Source organism: Leishmania major, chromosome 23 (genome assembly GCF_000002725.2).
Source record: "Leishmania major strain Friedlin complete genome, chromosome 23".
Taxonomy (NCBI): domain Eukaryota; phylum Euglenozoa; class Kinetoplastea; order Trypanosomatida; family Trypanosomatidae; genus Leishmania; species Leishmania major.
Genome location: NC_007264.2, coordinates 202,181 through 222,500, shown reverse-complemented (window position 1 = coordinate 222,500; position 20,320 = coordinate 202,181). Strand labels below are relative to the sequence as shown.

The 20,320-nt window shown below is 60.0% G+C and overlaps 6 protein-coding genes across 6 annotated transcripts in view; all 6 read right to left on the bottom strand.

Moving 5' to 3' along the window:
* LMJF_23_1620 (hypothetical protein) overlaps positions 1-1,824 on the bottom strand; it is a gene marked incomplete at both ends in the record, with an annotated part of 1,839 nt that extends 15 nt beyond the window's left edge. Inside the window, one exon of the mRNA XM_001683332.1 lies at positions 1-1,824. This exon is cut by the window's left edge and continues 15 nt beyond it. Coding sequence (XP_001683384.1) covers positions 1-1,824 — 1,824 coding nt within the window.
* Positions 1,825-2,612: 788 nt separating this feature from the next.
* LMJF_23_1610 (conserved hypothetical protein) lies at positions 2,613-3,716 on the bottom strand (the record flags this gene model as incomplete). Its single annotated transcript, XM_001683331.1, has 1 exon — positions 2,613-3,716. One exon carries the CDS (start codon positions 3,714-3,716, stop codon positions 2,613-2,615), a length of 1,104 nt encoding a protein of 367 aa, XP_001683383.1.
* A 1,291-nt stretch (positions 3,717-5,007) lies between these two features.
* LMJF_23_1600 (oxidoreductase-like protein) lies at positions 5,008-6,117 on the bottom strand (the record flags this gene model as incomplete). The annotated part of the gene is made up of 1 exon (XM_001683330.1): positions 5,008-6,117. The coding sequence occupies one exon, from the start codon at positions 6,115-6,117 to the stop codon at positions 5,008-5,010; it is 1,110 nt and encodes a 369-aa protein (XP_001683382.1).
* A 1,785-nt stretch (positions 6,118-7,902) lies between these two features.
* On the bottom strand, positions 7,903-9,300 carry LMJF_23_1590 (oxidoreductase-like protein; the record flags this gene model as incomplete). Its single annotated transcript, XM_001683329.1, has 1 exon — positions 7,903-9,300. One exon carries the CDS (start codon positions 9,298-9,300, stop codon positions 7,903-7,905), a length of 1,398 nt encoding a protein of 465 aa, XP_001683381.1.
* A 2,089-nt stretch (positions 9,301-11,389) lies between these two features.
* LMJF_23_0547 (conserved hypothetical protein) lies at positions 11,390-13,960 on the bottom strand (the record flags this gene model as incomplete). The annotated part of the gene is made up of 1 exon (XM_001683328.1): positions 11,390-13,960. The coding sequence occupies one exon, from the start codon at positions 13,958-13,960 to the stop codon at positions 11,390-11,392; it is 2,571 nt and encodes an 856-aa protein (XP_001683380.1).
* A 2,947-nt stretch (positions 13,961-16,907) lies between these two features.
* LMJF_23_0543 (putative 5'-3' exonuclease XRNC) lies at positions 16,908-20,114 on the bottom strand (the record flags this gene model as incomplete). Its single annotated transcript, XM_001683327.1, has 1 exon — positions 16,908-20,114. The coding sequence occupies one exon, from the start codon at positions 20,112-20,114 to the stop codon at positions 16,908-16,910; it is 3,207 nt and encodes a 1,068-aa protein (XP_001683379.1).
* Positions 20,115-20,320: the final 206 nt, after the last annotated feature.

Here is a 20,320-nt window from a genome sequence, read left to right as displayed (position 1 = left end):
CCACCGTGCCGGGTAGCGCAGGCACAGTCTAGTGCTGTGCGCCAAGCCGGACACGCGCGGCGACAGCTTGGTCGAGCTACCGTTGCTAGCCGTGTCGCCAGCAGCGAGGTCGTAGTATACAAACAGGTGCGACACGTACGAGTGCGATAAAATGCGACGCAGCTCCGCAGCAGAGACCGTTTGATCGTAGCAGTCCGTGACAACAGACCCGTGGCCGAACGTGGCTGCCGCGCTGCTGCTGCCGCCGCCACCTCCACGAGGCCGGCCCTGGTCCCTCTTGCCGCTCAGTGAACCGTCACTGCCACGCCCACCCACAACGCCGTGCGGCATCGCATAATGGCGCTCGTACAGGTACTCGAGCGACTGCGAATTCAGCAGGTAGCACAGCTGTGGCAGCACCTCGATCACAAACTCGAAGGTGTACGTCTCGCCAGGGTAAAGATCCACCGGCGGCCGCTCCTCGCCCACGACAACCGGCGTTATCGTCACAAGCTTTGTGAGAAGGTCGATGATGCGCATGCTCGACAGATTCGCACCAGGCCGCATCTCACCCCATAGCGAGCTCGCCGTGATGTGAGGCTCACCCTGCTCTTCACCCGCAAAGTTACAGCCCGTCATAGCAGCATCAGGCAGCACGCACGACGAGTGCAGGTCGAAGGAGGTACTGTACAGCTGCGCCACGCTGGAAGTCACGTTTGTCAGGGACAAATTCAGCACAAGGCGGTCGTTGCTCAGTGGCGACGTTGAGGAGACACACAGAAACGGCTCCATTAACTGCACCGGCACCACACCACTCCCGAGCACCAGCGCCGATGCCGCCACCGCCTCCACCTGCGTCTGGCCCACACTGCGCGCCAGCACCGATCTCAAAATGAACGGCTGGTCACCAGCCTCGGCCGACGCCGTGGCTGCACCACCGCCATCACCCGCACACAATGGCAGCAGCAGCACCATCGCCAGCGCGGTGTCGACTCCATGCAGAGACGCCACCTCAAAGTCGGGAAGCGCTAGCTCGATCGTGTACTTGCTTTCCAACAAGTGCGGGAGAGCAGCGCCGGTGAAGCCAACCGCAACGCCTTCGCCAGCGGCGCTCGCCTCCGCCGGCAGCCGCCGCGGCGACCCCTCGTCCGCCGCCACTGTCGACACGCCCCCAATCACCTCGCAGCGGACGCCAGCGCTGGCGTCCCAGTACGCATCGTCATGGCCTGCACTCGCGTCGCCGCTGTTGTTCGCAAATGACGGCGATGCAGTCGCCGTGGTCATTGGCAGCGAGTGCAACGCCGTCGAGAGGAACAAGGAAGTGGGCATGGGCAGCTCCGTCATGGTCGATCCGTGCAACGGCGTTGAGCCGCTCTTCTTCGCTGTCGCGTCGCTCGAAGACCACCTGTAGCGGTGACTAGACCAAAAGCGTGGCGTCCCGCAGACAAACGCGCTGCCAGTACACCTTATCCACTCCACCGAGGCCGACGAAGGCATTGGCGGCGAGCTCGCCTGCATCGGAGAAGACGCCTTCTCGCTTTCTAAACTCGTCGATGAGTCGTGCTTGCAAAGGAGGAACGGCACCACCTGCACGGCACCGAACAGGTGCGACCAGGCTGCCTCTAGCGAGTGGATACCAACCATGGAGAGAAAGCTTTTCGCTGCCTGCTCCTTTGACGCATCCTTTGCCATGTTGTCGTACGCGATAGTGAGGCGGAAAGTTAGGAGTTGGCGCGACACAACCCTCATCTTCTCTGACGGCGCGAAAGGTGAGTTGGCGGGGTCCTCCTCCGCGGCGGTGACCGGGCCGAAGGTCACTTTCACAATGCTATGAAGCAGATCCATTTGAGCACGTTAGACGCAGATTCGGGTGCTATTTGTGCCACCCCAACGTGCACACGCTACAACGCACGTCGGCCAACAGTCCGCTGTCGAGGAACACAAAAACGCTACACGAGTGGCGCGAGCCCCCTGAATAATGGGTAGCTGCCGTGTGCAAGGACGAAGCCCCCCGTTGCTTGCAGAACTCAGTGATCAACAGGGAAAGAAAGAGAAGAGAGGGTTACAGGCACAAGGAGGAGAGGCTAAGTCATGGGAACTGGAGTTCCCTGTGCTGTCGCGGCATTCGAAGCACCGTCGAACAGGGAGCATAAGCGGAACACTGCGAGCTCCCCCCCATGCAGTCGCTCAACGCACCCTATCTGAGTCTTGCTGGCCCTTCGTCGTATCCTAACAGCAACAGAAAAAGTGTGTGTGTGTGTGTGTGTGTCGGGGGGGGGGGGCTCCCTTTATCCTTGCTGTGTTGTTGTCGGTGCATCTAGCATGGAGAAGAGTACCACCAGGGCAAAGCTACAAGAAATCATGACAAGATTGCGGCATGTAGAGGCACACTCTAGGAGAAGCCGCGGAAAAGAAGAGAAAAACAGTCTATTTGTACACGGCCACCCATAGGAATGCATCTATCACGATCGCCACGGAAGTGCTGCTTCACCACTGACAACTATGACCCGCAGCCAAAATTACATATGCCCTGTCTCATAAGAAGCACGCGCCGCCGTCTCCTACCAGGGGTAGAACAAGAGGAAAAGAACCTCAGCGCTATCTCGAAGGAAGGCACACATGCATCCAGCCTTTTAGTCCATTTCACCAGTCGTGAAGAGGACGCGCCGAGCGCTCTCTAAGATGCCTGTGGCGGCCTTGTGCCTCTTCTGGAACTCCTCTTCTTGAGTGGCAGCTTCTTGGCACAGTCTCTGCAGATCCTCCAGCGTAACATACGTCTCACTACCATCAGAAGCTGTCTCTGAGAAGGGAATAAACCGCAGTGAGCGTTGAGCTGGCTCATCAATTGATACATCTTCCCTTGCAGTTTCAGAGCTGCTCTGCACAGTGCTCGATTTCCCTGACAGCGTTAGAGGCGCACATGCACCATTCGTGCAGTCCTGCAAAACACTCTCATTGCCGGGTAGAGTAGCCGAAGAAAGCTGTGGCTCTTCCGTCCGCTGCGCCTGGGAACGCTGCTGACTCCCTTCGCTCGCTGCAGAGCCCTCTGCACCTGTCCTGCTAGCGTCTTCTCTCGGACGCTTACGCTCCGACGATAGCGCTAGAGTTCGCGAGATGCTCGATCTGTTCTCTTCGTTATAGTCCTGATGCGGCGCAGGCGCGCATGAGGCAAGCCCGCTGGCTGCATAGCTTTCCTCGTTCCTCTCCATTGCCTGCCGCACACTGCGCTTGTCTGGGAAGGGAGTGGCAGCTGGGGCAGAATGGGTCTCGTGTGCGAGGGAGGCGCTCTCTACACCATCACCTGCTATCGTCGGTATCCCTATGTCCCGGCTTGCAGGCGGGGTCGGATGCTCTAGTTCGTACTCCTTCACAAGAATCTTGCCGCGGAAGGTGACGTAGCTGTTGCCAGCTTCGGCCCGCGCATCTCGCCGAGCGATGTAGTGCCGCCCACTGTGCAAGACGTCCGATGGAGAGTCAAAAGCTACCGCGCGTGGCTGAACGTTTCCGTGCGCGTCGCACTCGAGAACGCTGCTAATGTTGAACTCCTCGGCCAAATCGCGGAGCGTCACGCTCGATTGATGATACACAGGGACAAAGGTGCGGCTGCCTTCCTCGCGAAGAAACAGCGTCGTGCCAGTGGGTGGGGCAGGTGTTTGCATAACGCTGCTCTTGTTGCCATTGTCTGATGCAGCCGAGTCCATCACCAGCCGCATCGCAGATGCCGTGGGCGCGCTCATCACACTTCCACACTGCAGAAGGAAGGAAGTTGATTGTGTGAATCGTAAGCCAACAACCACAACACCAAGCGGATGCCTTGACAGCGGCAATGCACAGTGACCGAGAGTGCGCCCTTAGTACGCACGGACGCTGCCTTACGCACACAAGAACAACAAATATGCACAAGGGTAGAGGGAGAGAAAGAGATGAAGGAGCGGAGGACCCATGCAACAAGACATCTACGTAGCTACTGCAGGTAACAGCGGGATGAGTGCTATCCACCACTGGCTTCGCATTGAGAACGGAGCTGCTACTGGCTGTCATGCCTTTATTTTCCAGAAAGATAAGCGAGAGAGTTGAGATTACCGTACTGTTTGATTTTTCGGAGCGTTAGAAGCAGGTAAACGGCAAATCAGCTCAGACCCTAACAGGATAATACAAGACCCTTTTGCAGCGACGTAATCTGCTCCCTCTTACAAGGAGTTCTACATGCTCCAAGTGGATGTTGCGTGCCTCGCTTTCTCCGTTGTCAGCGACTAACAATAACTTTTGGAACACCGTATGCTTCGTGAAAGTAGAAGGTCACAGCGTCACTTTTGATCGGAAGAAGTGCTGACGCACCAAGTGTGTGCGCGGTTAGACAACGTACTGGAGTACCGGAGGAAGCATCCAAACGTGTGCGCGCGGCCATCATTGAAGCTGTCGAAACGAAAGGAAGGCTGAAAAAAAAAGAGCGAAGCAACGTAGAAGAAATGGCGGCTGAGCTGCAAGTTTAGCAGCCCCTGAAGCACCAAAGTAATCATTATCTCCATTCTACTCAATGCACGTGACAGGGTTGGGTAAAGTCGGATTCGTGAATCAGTGAATGCAGAGAGCGTTGCACGTGACGATCCTACTCAGGGAAATACTGGTACAGCTCTTTTCCTTTTCATGCCCTTTTTTCTGTAGCACTGAGGTCCTACAATTCACGTGATGAGAATAACAGCTGAGAAACAAAGAGATGAGACGACGAAAGATTCATTAAAAAAGGGGTAGTTCCGTAGGTGCTAAACCAAACTACCGAAGCAGTAAAGCAAAGTAGGCTCGTATACGCTTTCCATGAGTGTTTTTCGTGAAGTTTGCCCGAGAGACACTTGAGAAACAAACATGTAAGATACCTTCAGTGTCGATGTGCGCGTGTACAGCGCCGGGTATTTTCAACGAGGGGTGAGGAGTGCTCAGAAAGCACCCCTCTGCCTGCTGTAAAGCACTGTCAAGCCACGCGCAGCATGCCCATATTTCTCATATTGCCACACAAAAGCAACAGAGCTGTCACAGCGACGAGCGTGCGGACTCCATCAACTTGGCCGCGATGCAGTGTGTCATCCATGACTTGCGGGCCCACTCGCGCACGGCATCCTCCTCAGCAATCAGCCGGCCACTTTCGTCCTTCCGGAGACAGTCGCGAACATCACGCCACATCTGCGTCTCCTGCATATGTCCCGTTTCCTCGGGAACCTGGACTTTTGTCACGGTTTGCTCAACGGTGACATCCGTGTTTGGATCAGGGCCGGAAAACATGGGCTTCACAATCGTAAAGCACGCCGCTCCGGCATCAGTGAGCGGGTTCGTCAGCTGCTCGGCAACAATGCGCCCTTTCGTCCCTGAAACAATAAAGCTTTGCTGGAGTGAGCTCAAGAAGCTGCAGTAGAAGTAAGCGTAGATGTTTGTGTCCGGCTTGGCACCAGGGAAAAAAAGCTCTCCTTTGAAGGAGGTAACAGCGCCGTTCGGCAGTTCCTCGAGAATGCGACCAGCAACAGTGGTAGGCATGACAAAGTCGACCATGTGTAGAAAGGAGCGGATGCCGTACCATCCAATGTCACCAAGCGCGCCGAGCGGCTCTAGATCGGGGTTGCAGCGGATATCATTCTGTAGCCTCTCCGGAGAGGCACGAAAAGAAAAGATAAATGTCATGCGACGAATGTCACCGATCTCGGGGAGGCACTCGACCACTTTCTTCACGTACGGTCCGTGAGAAAACATTGTTCCATCCATGTATAGCAGGCCCTTCGCGCTGAGTGCCTCAATCCACGACTGCAGCTGCTCCGGCGTAGAAGCTGGAGGCTTCTCGCCAACAACGTGCTTATTGTTCGCAGCGCACTTCATCACCCACTCGTGCCTGGTGGTGACAGGAATGGACATGTACACAACGTCAACGTTAGAGCTACCGACAACTTCATCGTAGGTGGCGGCTGCAGCCTTGCGTTCTTCGCTGATATGAAGATTCTCGGTGCACTCATCAACGAATTTCTGCGCCACCTCCACGGATCGACTGCCCACGAGGGTGACCTGCATGTTTCCAGCCGCTTCGATGGCCGCCCACACCTTGTGCGCGATCGTTGAGGCTCCGAGGAACCCAACTCGGATGGTATCTGAGGACATGATTTCCGGCCTGTGTTTGCCTGTATGCTTGCATGGAGGAATTTTTTGGCGGTTTAATTGCTTGATGACCCGCACCGAGATGACAGATACTGCCAGCAGAAGTAGAAAAAGAGACTTTTTCTCAGCGCGCTCATCATGCGCCAGACAACATGAGCTCAAACCCACAAGGCCCAGGCAGCCACACAGGCACATCGCGCCGTGCGAAGCAGCCGTAGACGCAAGCGCCACAGCCAAACGCCGACTCAGCCATGTGAGAGCACGGCCCATGCCTTGAGCTCTGCCCACCCACCTTGCAGATCGCCTCGCAGTGGCTGCCATCATGCAAGTCGCCGCCTCGTGCGTCCTTAGGGGTGGCACTCAGCTTCCCCACCACACTGGTAAGCCGTGTGAAGGCCAGGGGTTGAAATACGTTCGAGTCACGCTGAACCTCTGCCTATCACAGAAATGGCCTTGACGTGTTCACTGCTGCGGGTCGCTTTTACGCACCGCCATCCAGGACCGGAGCGCCTGCATTAGCAGCGATACATTGCTCTTACCTCGCTACGTCGTAGGTGCTTGAACCTGCAGTCGGCAGGAGTTCCTCAGCATTGGCAGGGACAGGGGATGGGAGGACTGCCCGGCTTCCTCACACACTCACAACTGGACGCTGAAGCCGCGCCCTGCAGCGCCTCATGCCTTCAGAGGGCGGAAAAGGGGAGACGAAAAAGGGATGCAGTGAATAATGTGGGCGGCTTCAAAGAACCGGCAGGTGAAAGTCGCGGTGAAAGGTGGTGACGGCACAACAGTGAACTGTGTGCCACGGTCCGGCTTCAGCTATGCAGGGGGTGGCTGGCATTTCTGCGCCTGAGAAATGAGGTAAAGTGAAGCTGCGATCGAAAATGGGCTTCTTGGGGTCGGGGGAACGATTGCCCTGCGCTGTGTCGCTGGTGCCGCCTCGCTTCGGGTTGTTGGCTTCGTGGGGCTGCTTTCTGGGGTTTCCGTTCTGCGGTGCTGCGGCGTCGCTCTTTCGCTTTCGTGTTCGCCGCCGGCTGCCCGGTGGGCCTCTACGGAGGGGGGGGGGAAGGGTTTCGGCCCCCGCCAACCGCCCCGGGACGCCGCGCGGCCCCCTCCTTGGCGGTGGCCAAGTCGCCACTTGCGCCAGGAGCCCCCCCCCCCGCGCCTTTGGGGGCGCCCCTGTTTTTTGGGCCGCCATTTCATCCCTTGGGGCCCAGCGCACCTGCTCCCGGGGGGGGGGTGGTGGGCCGCGGTGCCCCCGCCACTCCTTCCAACGCCGGGCCACCTCTGGTGGTGACGGGCACGTGCCCACGACATGGCGAGGTCAGTGGGAGTCATCGCTGCTGATGTCGGCGGTGAGGTCCTGGATGGCGGTGCGTGGGGGAGACCCGCGACAGTGAGCACACGCTTGTGCCATCCACATGATGTGCGGAGTGTCAGCACCACTCACGCGCATCCCACCCACCCACCTCCGGCCCTCACACGGCTTCCCAGTGTGGTGGGGAGGCCGAGTGCCACCCCCTAAAGGCGCACGGGGTGGGGACCGGCATGATGGAAGGAGCGGCTGTTAGGCGGGTGGGCGGGCAGAGCTGGAGGCATGGGCCGCGCTGCGCTGCCTGAGTCAGCGCGTGGCTGTGGCGCTTGCGACCGGCTGTGGGAAGGGGGGCAAGTGGGGCGTTGAACTGATGATGCTTTATGGCGGCGAAACGGACACACGGAGTATGAAAGAAAAGTACCTCGAGGACAGCGGCGTTGTTGTGAGGAAGATGTGGACTGTTTCGCACACGGCTCTTATGCGTCTGCAGATGAGGTGGTGGCAGCTGGCGCGTGCTGCCCGGCAGCCTCTAGCGCGCGGTCCATTACCACTTGTGTCACATACGCGAAAGTGGACCACTTTTTTGCAAGATCGGGGTCGGCGATGAGCGGCTCACCCTTGCCGAGACGCATCACGCTGTCGCCGACATCGCGCCACAGCTGCTCCATCTGCTGCGCACCGTCTGTCGCCGCCGGTGTGGTCGAGTACTCGACATCGTTTCTGTCCTCCAACCGCTCATAAACCTGAAACACCTCGGTGGCGTCCGCTGCGCTACTTTGTTCTAGCGCTGCAGTCGCTGAGGCTGCCGCCACTTTGTGACGCTGCTCCACAAAGCGCGGCCTATCGTCTGCCGTGGGGTTGATGGCCCCAGGCACAGTCACGGTGCCGTTGCGGCAGAAGATGTCGACTGTTTGGTCGTGGCAGTCGTGAAAGCTGCACCGAAAGGAGGCCGTCACTGTCGCCGCCGCTTCTGCTACTGCAGCCGGCGCGACATCGCTTGATGTAGGTGCCGGGATGGTAAACTCCAGATACCCTTCAAATCCTGTGATGGCGGCGGGCACCGGTGCTTTTGACTGTCTCCGCTCTGACGCCGCCACTACCGCCACCGCTGGTGCGCCGGCTAGGCGCGCGCTGGTAGTCGTGCCAGCGGCAGCGCCGTTGCTGGCTTCCTCCTCATCCCGCAGCGCATCGCACTCCGTCACACGACCCCCTACACCTGTTGGGAGCACAAAATCGACGATATGCAGAATCCAGCGAATGCAGTACCACCCCAAGTCGCCGAGCGCGCCGTGCGGCTCCAGCAGTGGCTGAAGGCGGATGTCGCTCGCCATGAAGGTCGGCGACGCCGGGTAGGACATGTGCGCGTTGATGTGCACCGGACCACCGAGTTGGGCGACTGCGCGGCACACATCTTGCAGCCGCTGGCTGTGGGAGAGGGCGGTCCCGTCCATAAAGAGAAGGCGGTTCGAGACCATATCACGCAGACACTCGACGAGCTCTGCGGCGGAGGTGGCGGCTGGCGTCTCGCTTACGACGTGCTTACCGTACTCCGCACACACTCGAATCCACGCCGGCCGCTTTGACGAAGGCAGTGAGATGTACACGACATCCACGTTGTCTGCTCGCACAACATCCATGTAGGAGCCGATGCTCGGCGCCGCAAACGGTTGCTGCGCGCCGGCATCTGCCGCCTTCTTCGTTTTGTTGTCGGCCTCTATGTCCTTTTTCAGGCGCTCAGCGAGCTCCTGCCCTTTGCTAGCGTCTCGGCATCCAATGCAGGTCACGCGGTGGCCCGCGCGGTGGATGGCCAACCACGCTTTATGCGCGGCAGTAGACGCGCCGAGAAAACCAACTCTCAGCGGCTCCTTGCGCATCTGCTGCCTTCGCTGTCCTTTGCACGCACCGTGTTCCCCAGTATGGTGTGCTTCAATGATCTTGTCGCCGCCACTGACAATGATGCGCGGCGAGAGGCGACGCAAGTAGTATGATGCGGTAGTCTCTAACGGCGCGTGCGAGGGCGAGAGTGTGCGCTGTTGGGGGAAGGGATGTGGTTGTTTGAGAAAGAGTGCAAGCAGGCAATCCGATGTAAAGATGTGTACGCGAGTATAAAAGCTGAAAACTAGAGCAACGCTGACCGGGGCTGAGGATCCACTAGCCCACTTGGTGAAGTATTCTTCGGTGCCTCACTGAGTCACGCTAAAACGTTCTGGTTGCTGCACACGATCCACTTCAGCGGCGGCCACGCGCAGGTGAGCCGTCGCACCTGACAGAGGTAGTACCCCTTTTTTGCGCCTTGTTTCGTGCACCGCACCATGCAGCACACACACAACCGTGTCTCTCTCTCTCTCTGTGTGCCATCCCGTCGGGTGCAACGTGCGCACTCCTCAGCAGCACTCGAGTGGCGGGGAGACGACCAGTGGAGACAGTAAACGACAACACACACACACAAAAAGAAGGAAAAGCCCAAGAGCACAGCAAGAGACGGTTTCATACTCCGTGTGTCCGTTTCGCCGCCATAAAGCATCATCAGTTCAACGCCCCACTTGCCCCCCTTCCCACGGCCGGTCGCAAGCGCCACAGCCACGCGCTGACTCAGGCAGCTCAGCGCGGCCCATGCCTCCAGCTCTGCCCGCCCACCCGCCTAACAGCCGCTCCTTCCATCATGCCGGTCCCCACCCCGTGCGCCTTTAGGGGGTGGCACTCGGCCTCCCCACCACACTGGGAAGCCGTGTGAGGGCCGGAGGTGGGTGGGTGGGATGCGCGTGAGTGGTGCTGACACTCCGCACATCATGTGGATGGCACAAGCGTGTGCTCACTGTCGCGGGTCTCCCCCACGCACCGCCATCCAGGACCTCACCGCCGACATCAGCAGCGATGACTCCCACTGACCTCGCCATGTCGTGGGCACGTGCCCGTCACCACCAGAGGTGGCTCGGCGTTGGAAGGAGTGGCGGGGGCACCGCGGCCCACCACCCCCCTCCGGGAGCAGGCGCACTGGGCCCTGACGCCACGCACGGAGAGGATTCGCATGCTATCAGGGACCACAGGGAGAGGAAGGAAAGAGCTAAATGCCAGACACGGTCATGTGCTAGCCGCCGTGACTCTCACTCAGACGCACGCGCTCTCTCTGACGGCACCGCGCCCCCGACACGCGGATGAATATCGTTGCACTTGCTCTAACAAGAATACGAATAGGAAGAGGAACCAAACGAAGCGAACACAAACACTGAGGGAGAGGGAGACAGGCGGAGCTACAACCATTCGAACTCGACGGAAGAGATGCAGCGCGATAGGAGAGAAAGAGAGGGTGGTGTGTGTGTGTGCGGGGGGGGGTCACTGCCAGTGACGTTTTCGTTTCATTAGTGAGTTCCTGCACTATCCACTCCCGCGGACAGTCGCTATGATACGGAGCACACACCGAGTCACTGACCCGCCCACCCATGTGTATGCACACACGCACGTACGCACGCACCAACTGACGGAGATATGTACACGGAGGCGGCAGTATCAAAGAGAAGCAAGCAAAAAAAAGGAGACACCTCAGACAGAGCCACCGTCAAGCAAATACAAAATAAATAAAGTGAATATAATGGGGCGCCATCGGCTGACAGGCAGGAGAAACTACAACGCTCGATACGAACACATGAACGGCGCAAGGGAAGAGCACACCGAGACTAACAAGGACATCCTCCACCCGCTTCGGCCGCCACACCAACCAAAGCAAAGTGCACGTCAACACGGAAAGAGAAAAGGTCACACCTGCACAAACACCCATCGACGCAGACACACACACACACACACACACACACACACAGGCATAGAGAGAAGAAGGGGAGGCCTGCTGCTTTAGATACTGACACGCACATCTCAGCCTGCATCATTCACTATCGACGTACTCACACGCCCCCGCATCTTTCCCCAACCGTACTCTCCAGGCAGAGAAACGGGGCGCACGCCGGCGCATTAGATGGTGAAGCGCGCTGTGAATGGAGTGTAGTGTCCTTCGTTGAAGACGTACACAATGACAAGCGCCATGATGGACGACCCACGGGGGAAGGACGGGTGAAGGGCAATGATGCAACTCTGCCGGCTGCCGCCACCCGGTACCCAGATGTGCTGCGGCCACCGTTGTGTCGGAATCGTCTTGGCACTATTCGGGTCAGGGGAGAAGATGTCCTCCTGCTTCAGCTCCACACCGCCGATCATGATTTGATAGTCGGCGTTGTTGATGAAGGTCAGCTCCGTGCCACGCGTTGGGTTCTTGCCGTCAAGATAGATATCGATAGGACAGCCACGGGCTATGAGTGGAATGCCGTAGAAGCCAGTGTACGGGATCTCCTCCAGTGACGGTGGACGGCGCTCGAAGGGCGGCACTGGTGGCCCCTGTTGCTGCTGCTGCTGCGGTTGCTGCTGGTGTGGGAAGCCTGGCCGCTGTCCGGCGTCTTGCCCCTGGCAGGAAGTCGTCTCGGGAATCGGGGCGCCGTAGCTTGGTTGCAGGGGCTGCTGTTGCTGAGCTGGGGGTGCGTTTTGCGGCTGTGATTGCAGAGGCGGCGCCGCTGGTGTTTCACGGCTGCTCTCAGTGACACCTAGTGAGTTCGACGGTGGTGCTTGCATTGGCACTTCCAGTGAAGGCGGTGCAACGTTCGCTGGTGCCGCAGCCTGAGATGCAGTTGCGCTTGTCATGCCAGAGCTTCGGTGGGCCACACGGGTCCCGGGCACTGCTCCCTCTGCGCCCGGGGAGGACGCATTCGGCACCGCATCCGTGGGGTCGAGCTGAGCAGCTGCCGTGGGCGGTGCTGGCGGTGCGCTCACTGTCGGTTTTGTCAGAGAGTTTGGTGCAGGATGGGCTTCCGCGGGGTCCGCTGCCGCTGGTTGTGGCAGCGAAGCTTCTGGGGCACCGGATGCAGCAGGCATCGACTGCGACGGCTGTGGAGCAGTGGACGAGTTGGGTGCAGAGCCGCCAGCTGATGGCGCCCAAACAGGCGTGACTTGCGCCGCCTTGGGAGGCTCGTATGCCGTGCATGAGAGGGACACCGAAGGAAAAGCGGCCGTTTGTTCCGGCGCGGCAGCCGGCTGCGCCTGCATCGGAGTTGCGCCGAACAAGTCGTCTAGTATGTCTCCCGCCGCGTCGCCTCCAGCGAGTTGACCGGTCGGTGGAGCCGCCGCCAATGACGCGGGGTTGCTGATCTGGGGCGGCAGGTTGCCTGGCGTGCGCTGGTTTTGCATCACAAACTCCAACTCCTTTGGCACAGTGTGCATGAACCCAGCCTCCACGCCAGCAAGGTAGGGCTCGTACTGCACGCGGTTCAGCGCCATAACCGTCTGCTTGAGCTGCTCCGTCATGCTTTCGGCATCGTACAGCTTGGCGGCCAGCTTGTCCCAGCGGTCGCCGTTCTCGGCAATGTCATAATCCTTCGTCTTCAGCGTTGCTGGCGCGGCCCCCTCACTCTTCAGCTCCACCAACATCGTCTGCAAGTGATCGATCTGATCCAAGAGCCTCATCGCGTCCTCCGTGACGTCGCGGTGACTCTGCTGCGCTTCGAGGCTGTGCATCTCGAGTTGCTTCGCCGCCAGCTGCGCCTCGATTCCAGCAATGTATTCTTGCGAGATGGCCGGCTGCGGTTCCGGCTCTTCTGTCCTCTGCGCGATGCCGGCATCGTGCGCGGACTTGTCGTCGATCTCCTTCACCTTCTCCTTCCAGTAGTTAACCTCGTTCCGTAGCGCGGCGGACGCGGCAGAGCCGGCGACGACCTTGTCCTTCGCGGCGTACTGCACATCGTACTCGAGCTTTTGGATCTCTCGCGTTAGCGTGCGGATCTGGTCCACGAGGTCGTTGCGGCTGGGGAAGAGGATGGAGGTGCGCACGGCGATCTCATTCGCCAGGTCAAGGTCCATCTCTACCCCGTCCAGGTCGTTCGAGATGATTCCCTCCCGTATTAGGGCCTGCAGCGCATGCTCCGGCAGTCGGGTGGACCTGGCCGATCCAGCGCCGGCGTTGCGGCCGCCACCGGACCCGAGTGAGACCGCCGCCGCGCTGCGATGGGAAGCGGCACCCAGCGCATCGGCCGCCACTCCGGGTATAACCTCGTTTGTCTGCGCCTTACGCAACTGAGGGACCGGTGTGCCAACGGGGTGCATGCGAAAGATGATGTCGAGGCGCCCCGACTGGCCGGAAACGCGGAACGAGATACCCTTCTTCTCACACATGGACTCGCCAGCAAGCACGCTGCATATGCCCGCCAGCGGGATCTCGAACCCCGTGAGCTTGGCGGCGTTCTTGCGGTTGGTGAAGTCGTAAATGCCAAAGTGCAGTATTCGCCGGTCCTTTGGTGAGTTGAAGGACAGCTCAAACGGCCTCGCGCTGCTGAGGCCTTCGGCGTCAGAGAAGATGACCTCGTTGTTGGCGTGGCACACCGACGGGCTCGTGGCGATCTCAAGCCCTTTGCGCGAGATCACCACCACATACACGGAGCCCTGGCGGCAGAAGTACGCAGTGAGCTTCAATGGGCATATCGCGATGCTGTACAGAGGCATTGCGGCGACGATGGCGGCGGTGCCACACCGGCAGCAGCGAGCTGAGCGCAGAGGTGAATGGGTCCGATGCGTGTATAAGATGGAGGCAGGCAAAAGACAAGTATACCACCGTGCCCGTACGTGTGGATGTCTATTGGCGCAACCGCCCACCTGCAAACGTACCTACCGAACAGCTAGATAGGGTGCTCTGGTGGTGGTGGGGAGGGGCAGGGTCACGAAGGATGACAACCGAAGCAATGCCACTCACTACCACGCTGAAAAAAAAAAGTGCGGCCACCACACCGGCTGCGCAATGAAGGGAGTTACACACTGACACGCGCAGAGGAAACAATTGATCAGGCAAACGACACCACAAGATGGCACACCAGGATAGCGTGAGCTCCTGACAGCGGTAGGCGCCACACACGAATGCCGAAAGGAGGAAGATGGAGAGATGGGGGAGGAGGGGAGGGCACGATGCTGCCTTAGGGACACGCCGCATTCTGAACACACGAATCCATATGTATACATATATATATAAATATATAAATATATAGAGGCGTTTGTACAGAAAGTGGTCGATGAGCACAACAAGAAAAAGTGAGAGGGCGATGAGGGGCGGGGGGGGATGGCTACGGTTGAGGCAGGAGAGAGGCAGATACAGCACGTAGCATATAGGGTGGTGGGGGGGGGGCAGCCGTTTGCCGCTGCCCCCCCCCTGTCACCGTAGAGAGGGAGAAGGGAGACAGCGACTATGTTCTCCGTCTCTCTTCCTTCGCCTTCTTGCGTCCTTTGCGTCTTATGCGTGGCAGTCCGAGTGGGTGAGAGTTCGACATAACACACACACACACACACACACACACACACACATATATATATATATACGGGGAAGGGCGACCCAGGGCAGCGGGGAAGATTGTGAGGCAGAAAGACGGTCAGGCCTTCTCCCCATCTCTTGCCCCATCAGTTTCCCTCCCCCTCCTTCTACACACAACGGAAAGAAATAACACACAGGCACAGCCGCACACAAGCGCCGCCTTCTACGTGCGCTGTCCACTTCGCACAGGGCGTACGCAAAGGGGCGCTTCGGTGTCGTGAGCATGAAGTGCTTCGAGTCCGCCATTCCCACGACACACGGCACCTCAAATAGCCGTCTTACAGCAGCGCGCGACGCCGTCGTCTTGCACGGAAGTGTGGTGCCGAGCTGGTAGCAAACGGGGAGCTCGCTAAGCGGTGGAGCCCCCCCTGCGACACGGTGAGGGACTCAACCGGCCGCAGAGCCGTCTGCACAGCCTCGCCGCTATGGCGCCATGATATGTTGTCCACGCCGTGAATGATCTAGTGCAGCCCCGATACTCCACTCTGGCGGAACATCCTTGGGAAAGATCAAGCTGCTCACCTTGTACCGCCAGAGTCGTTCGCTCGCCTGCGTGCAAATGTCCGGCGGTTCATTCTGCAGCAGCCACGCCTCCACCTCGCCGCACCTCCGTATCCCCCTTCAGCGGAATGCTGCTCAGGCTTTCGATGAGGCACCACGCTTCTTGGAAAGGGGACGGACACTCGGCCGGGGGCCGTACCAATGAACACCGCGCCTAGCAAGCGGTAGGCTCAAGCAGCGAAGGGCAAGCAAACACCGCTGGTGCTGGTGGCAGCGGCGGGGAGAGGCGAAGCGCCCCTTCGCCGCAGCGCAGAACCTTGTCGCGCTGCGGCTCCCCATGCGTATTCCACATCCGGCGAATCAGCGCCAGCGCCTCCCCCCTTCCCTCTCCATGAGGACGTTGCTGCTACCAGCGAGCACCCGCCGCACCACAGCCGGTGAATACATACGACAGCCGAGAGCGCTGCATCGCAGGCGTCGACCGAGCTACAAGGAAGAAGGCGCAGCGACATAAACACGCAAGCCGACGGAGGCAAGCACGACGCGAGAGCGGTCGGGGCAAACGGGGCGGAACGAAAGGGAGGCAGGGGAGCGGCAAAGAGCAGCGGATGCAACGTGTCGTGTGTATCTGCACCTTCTGTTTTTTTTCCCCAGCGCGACAACGAGAGAGAGAGAGTCGGGGGGGGGGGCGAGCGGGCGGACGCAGACGAGATGCGTAGGTGAAGGTGATTAGAGATGGCGAAGGGAGGCAAAGGGCGACAACCGAAACCATCACACAACCGGCGCGGTGATGAGGCACAGACACAATCAAAGAGCGATGCACGCACGCACACCCACTCACGGAAAGAAGATATGAAGGAGAAACGCGTGCGTACGTCTACGTGCGTGTGCCTTCACGGTGATGACCCATATCGCAGTCGAGACGCTCACACACGTACAGGGAGAGGTAGGCAGGCGGGCGGGCAGGGGCGAGGAGGGCAGCAGAAACGGATGCCAGGTGGCATGGGAAGGGGGGGGGAAGGGAGGAGGGCAAGCGAGCAAACGTACGGGTGGGGGTGAGGCGAATGCACGACTGTGCCTGCGCAGAATGCCGACGGCGCGCCCGCCTTCGACTGTATCTTTTTCTTTCATGCTTGAGTGGTGCGCCACCGTTGTTTCGTCTCCCATGCGAGTCGAACGTGCGGTCCCAGTGGCTCACCCAGCACACGCCCTGGCTGCCTCCTGTGTGACGCACAGCAACACTTACACCCTTTCTCCCCGTCTTGCTCACGCGTACTTGCCTAGCAGAGGCGACAGTGGATGGTACGCTAGTGCGCGCACCCGTAATCGACTGAAGGCCTTTGATATACTTCAGCTAATCCACCTTTGCTCTCCTGTTTCGGTTGCTGCCCACCCCTCCCGCCGCTGTCGCGCCCGTCCACTTGACTGCGTGTACGAGCGTGGCTGCTTTGCTGCTGCTCATTCCGTAGGGACTGGTGCACTCAACTGCTGAGGAGGATGAGGAAGCGGTAGGTAGAGAGCGAGCGAGCAACAGTTGATTATTCGCGTTCGCTATCCAAGGCACGCCTTCCGAGCATGGCGGTAGGTGCATCACTTATCCTGCTGCGCGGCCTGTCGAGCAGCCTTCAAGGCAGTTAACCGTCGCCGCGCTTCCTCCTTGCGAAGTTTCAGAAGCGCTTCACCATCGGTCACCTGCACTGTAGAGTCCACAGTGTCAACCGTCACCTGTTGCGGCGGCCGCCGCTCCTGCGGCTCTACCTCCTGAGGCACCTGGCCATCGTCGCCGGCGCTCGGCGGTGCAGCGAGAGCAAGGTCGCCGTCTAGCTCCCCTTCACTAGACGCGGGTTCGTTCCCGACGTCGCGGGCACGCTTGCGTTCCTGTCGCCGCGTCTGCATCTCGTCCAGCTGCTTCCACGGATCGGCCCGGTCGGCCTCCTCTTTTCTCGCCTCCGCGATCCGCTCGCGCATGCCCACCTCCGCCGGCTCCTCGTACCCCGACAGCAGGCGCGTCCCGTACGTTGTGTCCGTGATCATTGGGGCCACAGCCAGGCGGAACTGCAGCCGCACCTCCTGCCGTGGCCCACCGCTGCGACTGAGTACAGCGTCTTGCTCCACAAGCGGCACGTAGCTGCCCACGCAGAAGCGGTTCCCGTGCATCGTACCCAGCGCCTTGATCATCAGCGCGTCTTGCAGAGCGTCGCATGGGGCTACCCAGAGTACGTAGTCGCCTGCTGGGTGCTGCAGCTTTACGGGCTGATTTTGCTGCTGCAGTGCCGGAGTTGCTTCAGTCGACGGGCTTACAGGCGTCTCTTCGAGTGGAGTCGCAATCTCCGCCGTGGCCGGCACCGGTGGCGGCGAGGCACGTGCGTTAGTGATGTTGATTGCTGCCAAGAGTGCTGCTGCGCCGCCATTGCTTGAGGTGCCGGAAGTCGGCCGACGACCCATGCTGAAAAAGGAGGCGGCCTTACTCTGCAGTCCCGCCGCCGACGTGGATGACGTGGCGCCGGCCGTGAAGGTGATGCCGGCGGCAGCACTTGTTGCTGCCTTCTTGCTCACCCGAAGCGCTGCCAACTCCATCTCGACGGCAGGGCCGTTCCAATAGGCGGTAAAGGCGATGTCTCGCGCGGGAAACGGGGCCGCGGCGGTGCCGAGGTCGGCGTCAGAGGCGAAGAACTGGTATGCCGTGAAGCGCGTCCGCTCTTCCTCGCTAAGCGAGCGCTTCTTCTCCTCGCACCAGGCACCGATGGACACTAGGTTCAGCTGCTCCACGGGTGCTTGCACAGACGCCTCGACTTCCTTGTAGTTATGCCGAAAGACAGTGGGCAGCAGCGCCACACTGCGCGGAGGGATAAGGATGAGCAGCTGCACCATCACATCCGTCGGCTTGCCTCGCTCTGCAGCATCGACCACCGCCGTGCCAGCCTCCACGGCCTGCAGCGCTAACGTCGGAAGCCCGTCCATGCCGTCGTCATCGTCTTCCTCCTCGGTGGCGTTTTCGACCTCGCCATCGATGCTACTCGTGACGCGCCCAGCGGCGGTGCTCGTCTCCACTCGCCGTCGCGCAATCTCCCCGAGTGCGTTGTAGGTGAGCACACCGCAGTATGTGGCAAGCTTTGACAAGGGGGGCGCCCTGCCGTACGGGTAGTAGCAGCCCCAGTGCTCCACAATGCCGGCGCTGTACTGCAGTGCCCACTGCAGCATCGTCCAGTAGCAGTAGCACATGCGCTCATGCTGCTTCTCGCGCCGCTGCTGCCGCTCGATAAAGGCGGGGTCGCGCTCCTTCGCTTCTTTTTCGGCTGTAAAGCCCCAGTCCAGCGCGTCGGAGCCGCCGTTGTGCACCTGCAGACGACCTCCACTTCCGCCCTTCTTTGCGTTGCCTGGAAGCTCCGCCAGGCAACTGAGCAGGTATCGGGCAGACGCATACTGAATGCGGTTTGTTGCCGGGTCCACCAAGGTGCGCCCGCGCGGCACAAAGTCGGTCGCCAGCAGCGAGAGCAGCGCGTCCAACGTGCCCTCCTGGATGCTTCCGCCAATGGTGGGCAGGAAGTCGTTGCCGAAGAGCAGCAACACAAAGACAACATCGTGCAGGGAGTGCTCAAAGCTGAGGGCGGCCTCCTCGGCGTCCACCGGAGACACAGCGGCGCCCGCGACGGCGGAAGTGGCGTCGCTGCCTGGTGACAAGTGAAGGATTTCACGCAGCCGCTGCCGAAAGACGTGAATGCTAAAGAAGGTGGAGAGCCAGCTGTCTTTCGGGGGCGGTGGTTGCGCAGCGGCGCTGGCACCGTGGCCCGGAGAAGGGCGTGGGGCGCCGTGATGAGCATGGCCGTTTCGTCCGTCGACCCGACGGAGCCCGTGCGACGAAGGACCACTGCCGCGATGTGGATGAGAGGAGAAACGCACGTGCTGGTGGTGGCTGCGGTGATGATGGTGATGCTGAGGCGGTGGCTGAGGCTTCATGGGCAGCTTACCTCCCAGCGAGACCGGCGGCTCGTAGCGCAGGACATGGATGCGTGGCTCGTGCAGGATTAGGCTGGTTACGGTGACGTCCGTGTCGGAGCTGCAGATGACGTGCGACGTGTTCGGGCCGTAGCTCGGATCAGCGCGGATGCGGCGGATAAATTCGGCGATCTTGTTCTCGCCCTCGCCGGGGCGCAGGACATCGTCGACAATGATGCTGATGAAGGGGAACACGTACGGCGCGCCGGCGGAGTCGCTGGCGGCAGAGTCCACTGATGCGTCGGCCTTGTCAATGCGGACTTGCTCTTCGCGAAGTCGCTTTGCGTTGATCCGTTCTGTCCTGCTCACGGCGTAAAAGTGTAGCGCCTCCGTCACCTTGGCCATGAAGCGCGTCCCGACGCTGATGCAGTTGCTGTCCCACAGGTCGTTGATGTTGCCCGCCGGCTCGTGATGGTGGAAAGGCGAAGACGGCGAGGCAGACGGCTGCCGGCGCGCTCCACGACGCCGCCGCGCACGCTGCTGCGACATCTTGCCCAGTGGCGATACCCCATCTACCGCGATGTACACCAGCGCCTTGGGCTGGACGAGGTTCATGACGAGGTCGTCGAGGAGATCAAACAGCTTGCGCAGCACTGCATTCTCCACCTCATCAACCGAGTTGAAGCGGAGCGAGCGGTGCGTCGCCGTAATGATGGTGGCGGCCTGATACAAGAAGGAGTTGAGATCAATAAAAAGGTTGTCGGTACTTTCGCGGATGTAGTCGGTGACCGCGCTGTCGGCTGGCATGAAGCAGTCAGCAAAGCGCTTCCGCAGCCAGGTCAAGAGCAGCGGTACGCCCATGGTGATCCAGCGGCGCGTGCGCGTGTGCTTTGCCTTGTCTACGCCGATGACCTTGTGACTGGGATGCAACACCTGTACCTTTGTGCCAAGCCCGTTCGCCTTGGAGTGGGGTTATCTTGCACTTGACTGTTCGTCCCTCTTCCAAAACTCTTCTTCACACACCCACATACATACACGCACTGCTTATCCAGCCACGCGCTTGGTCG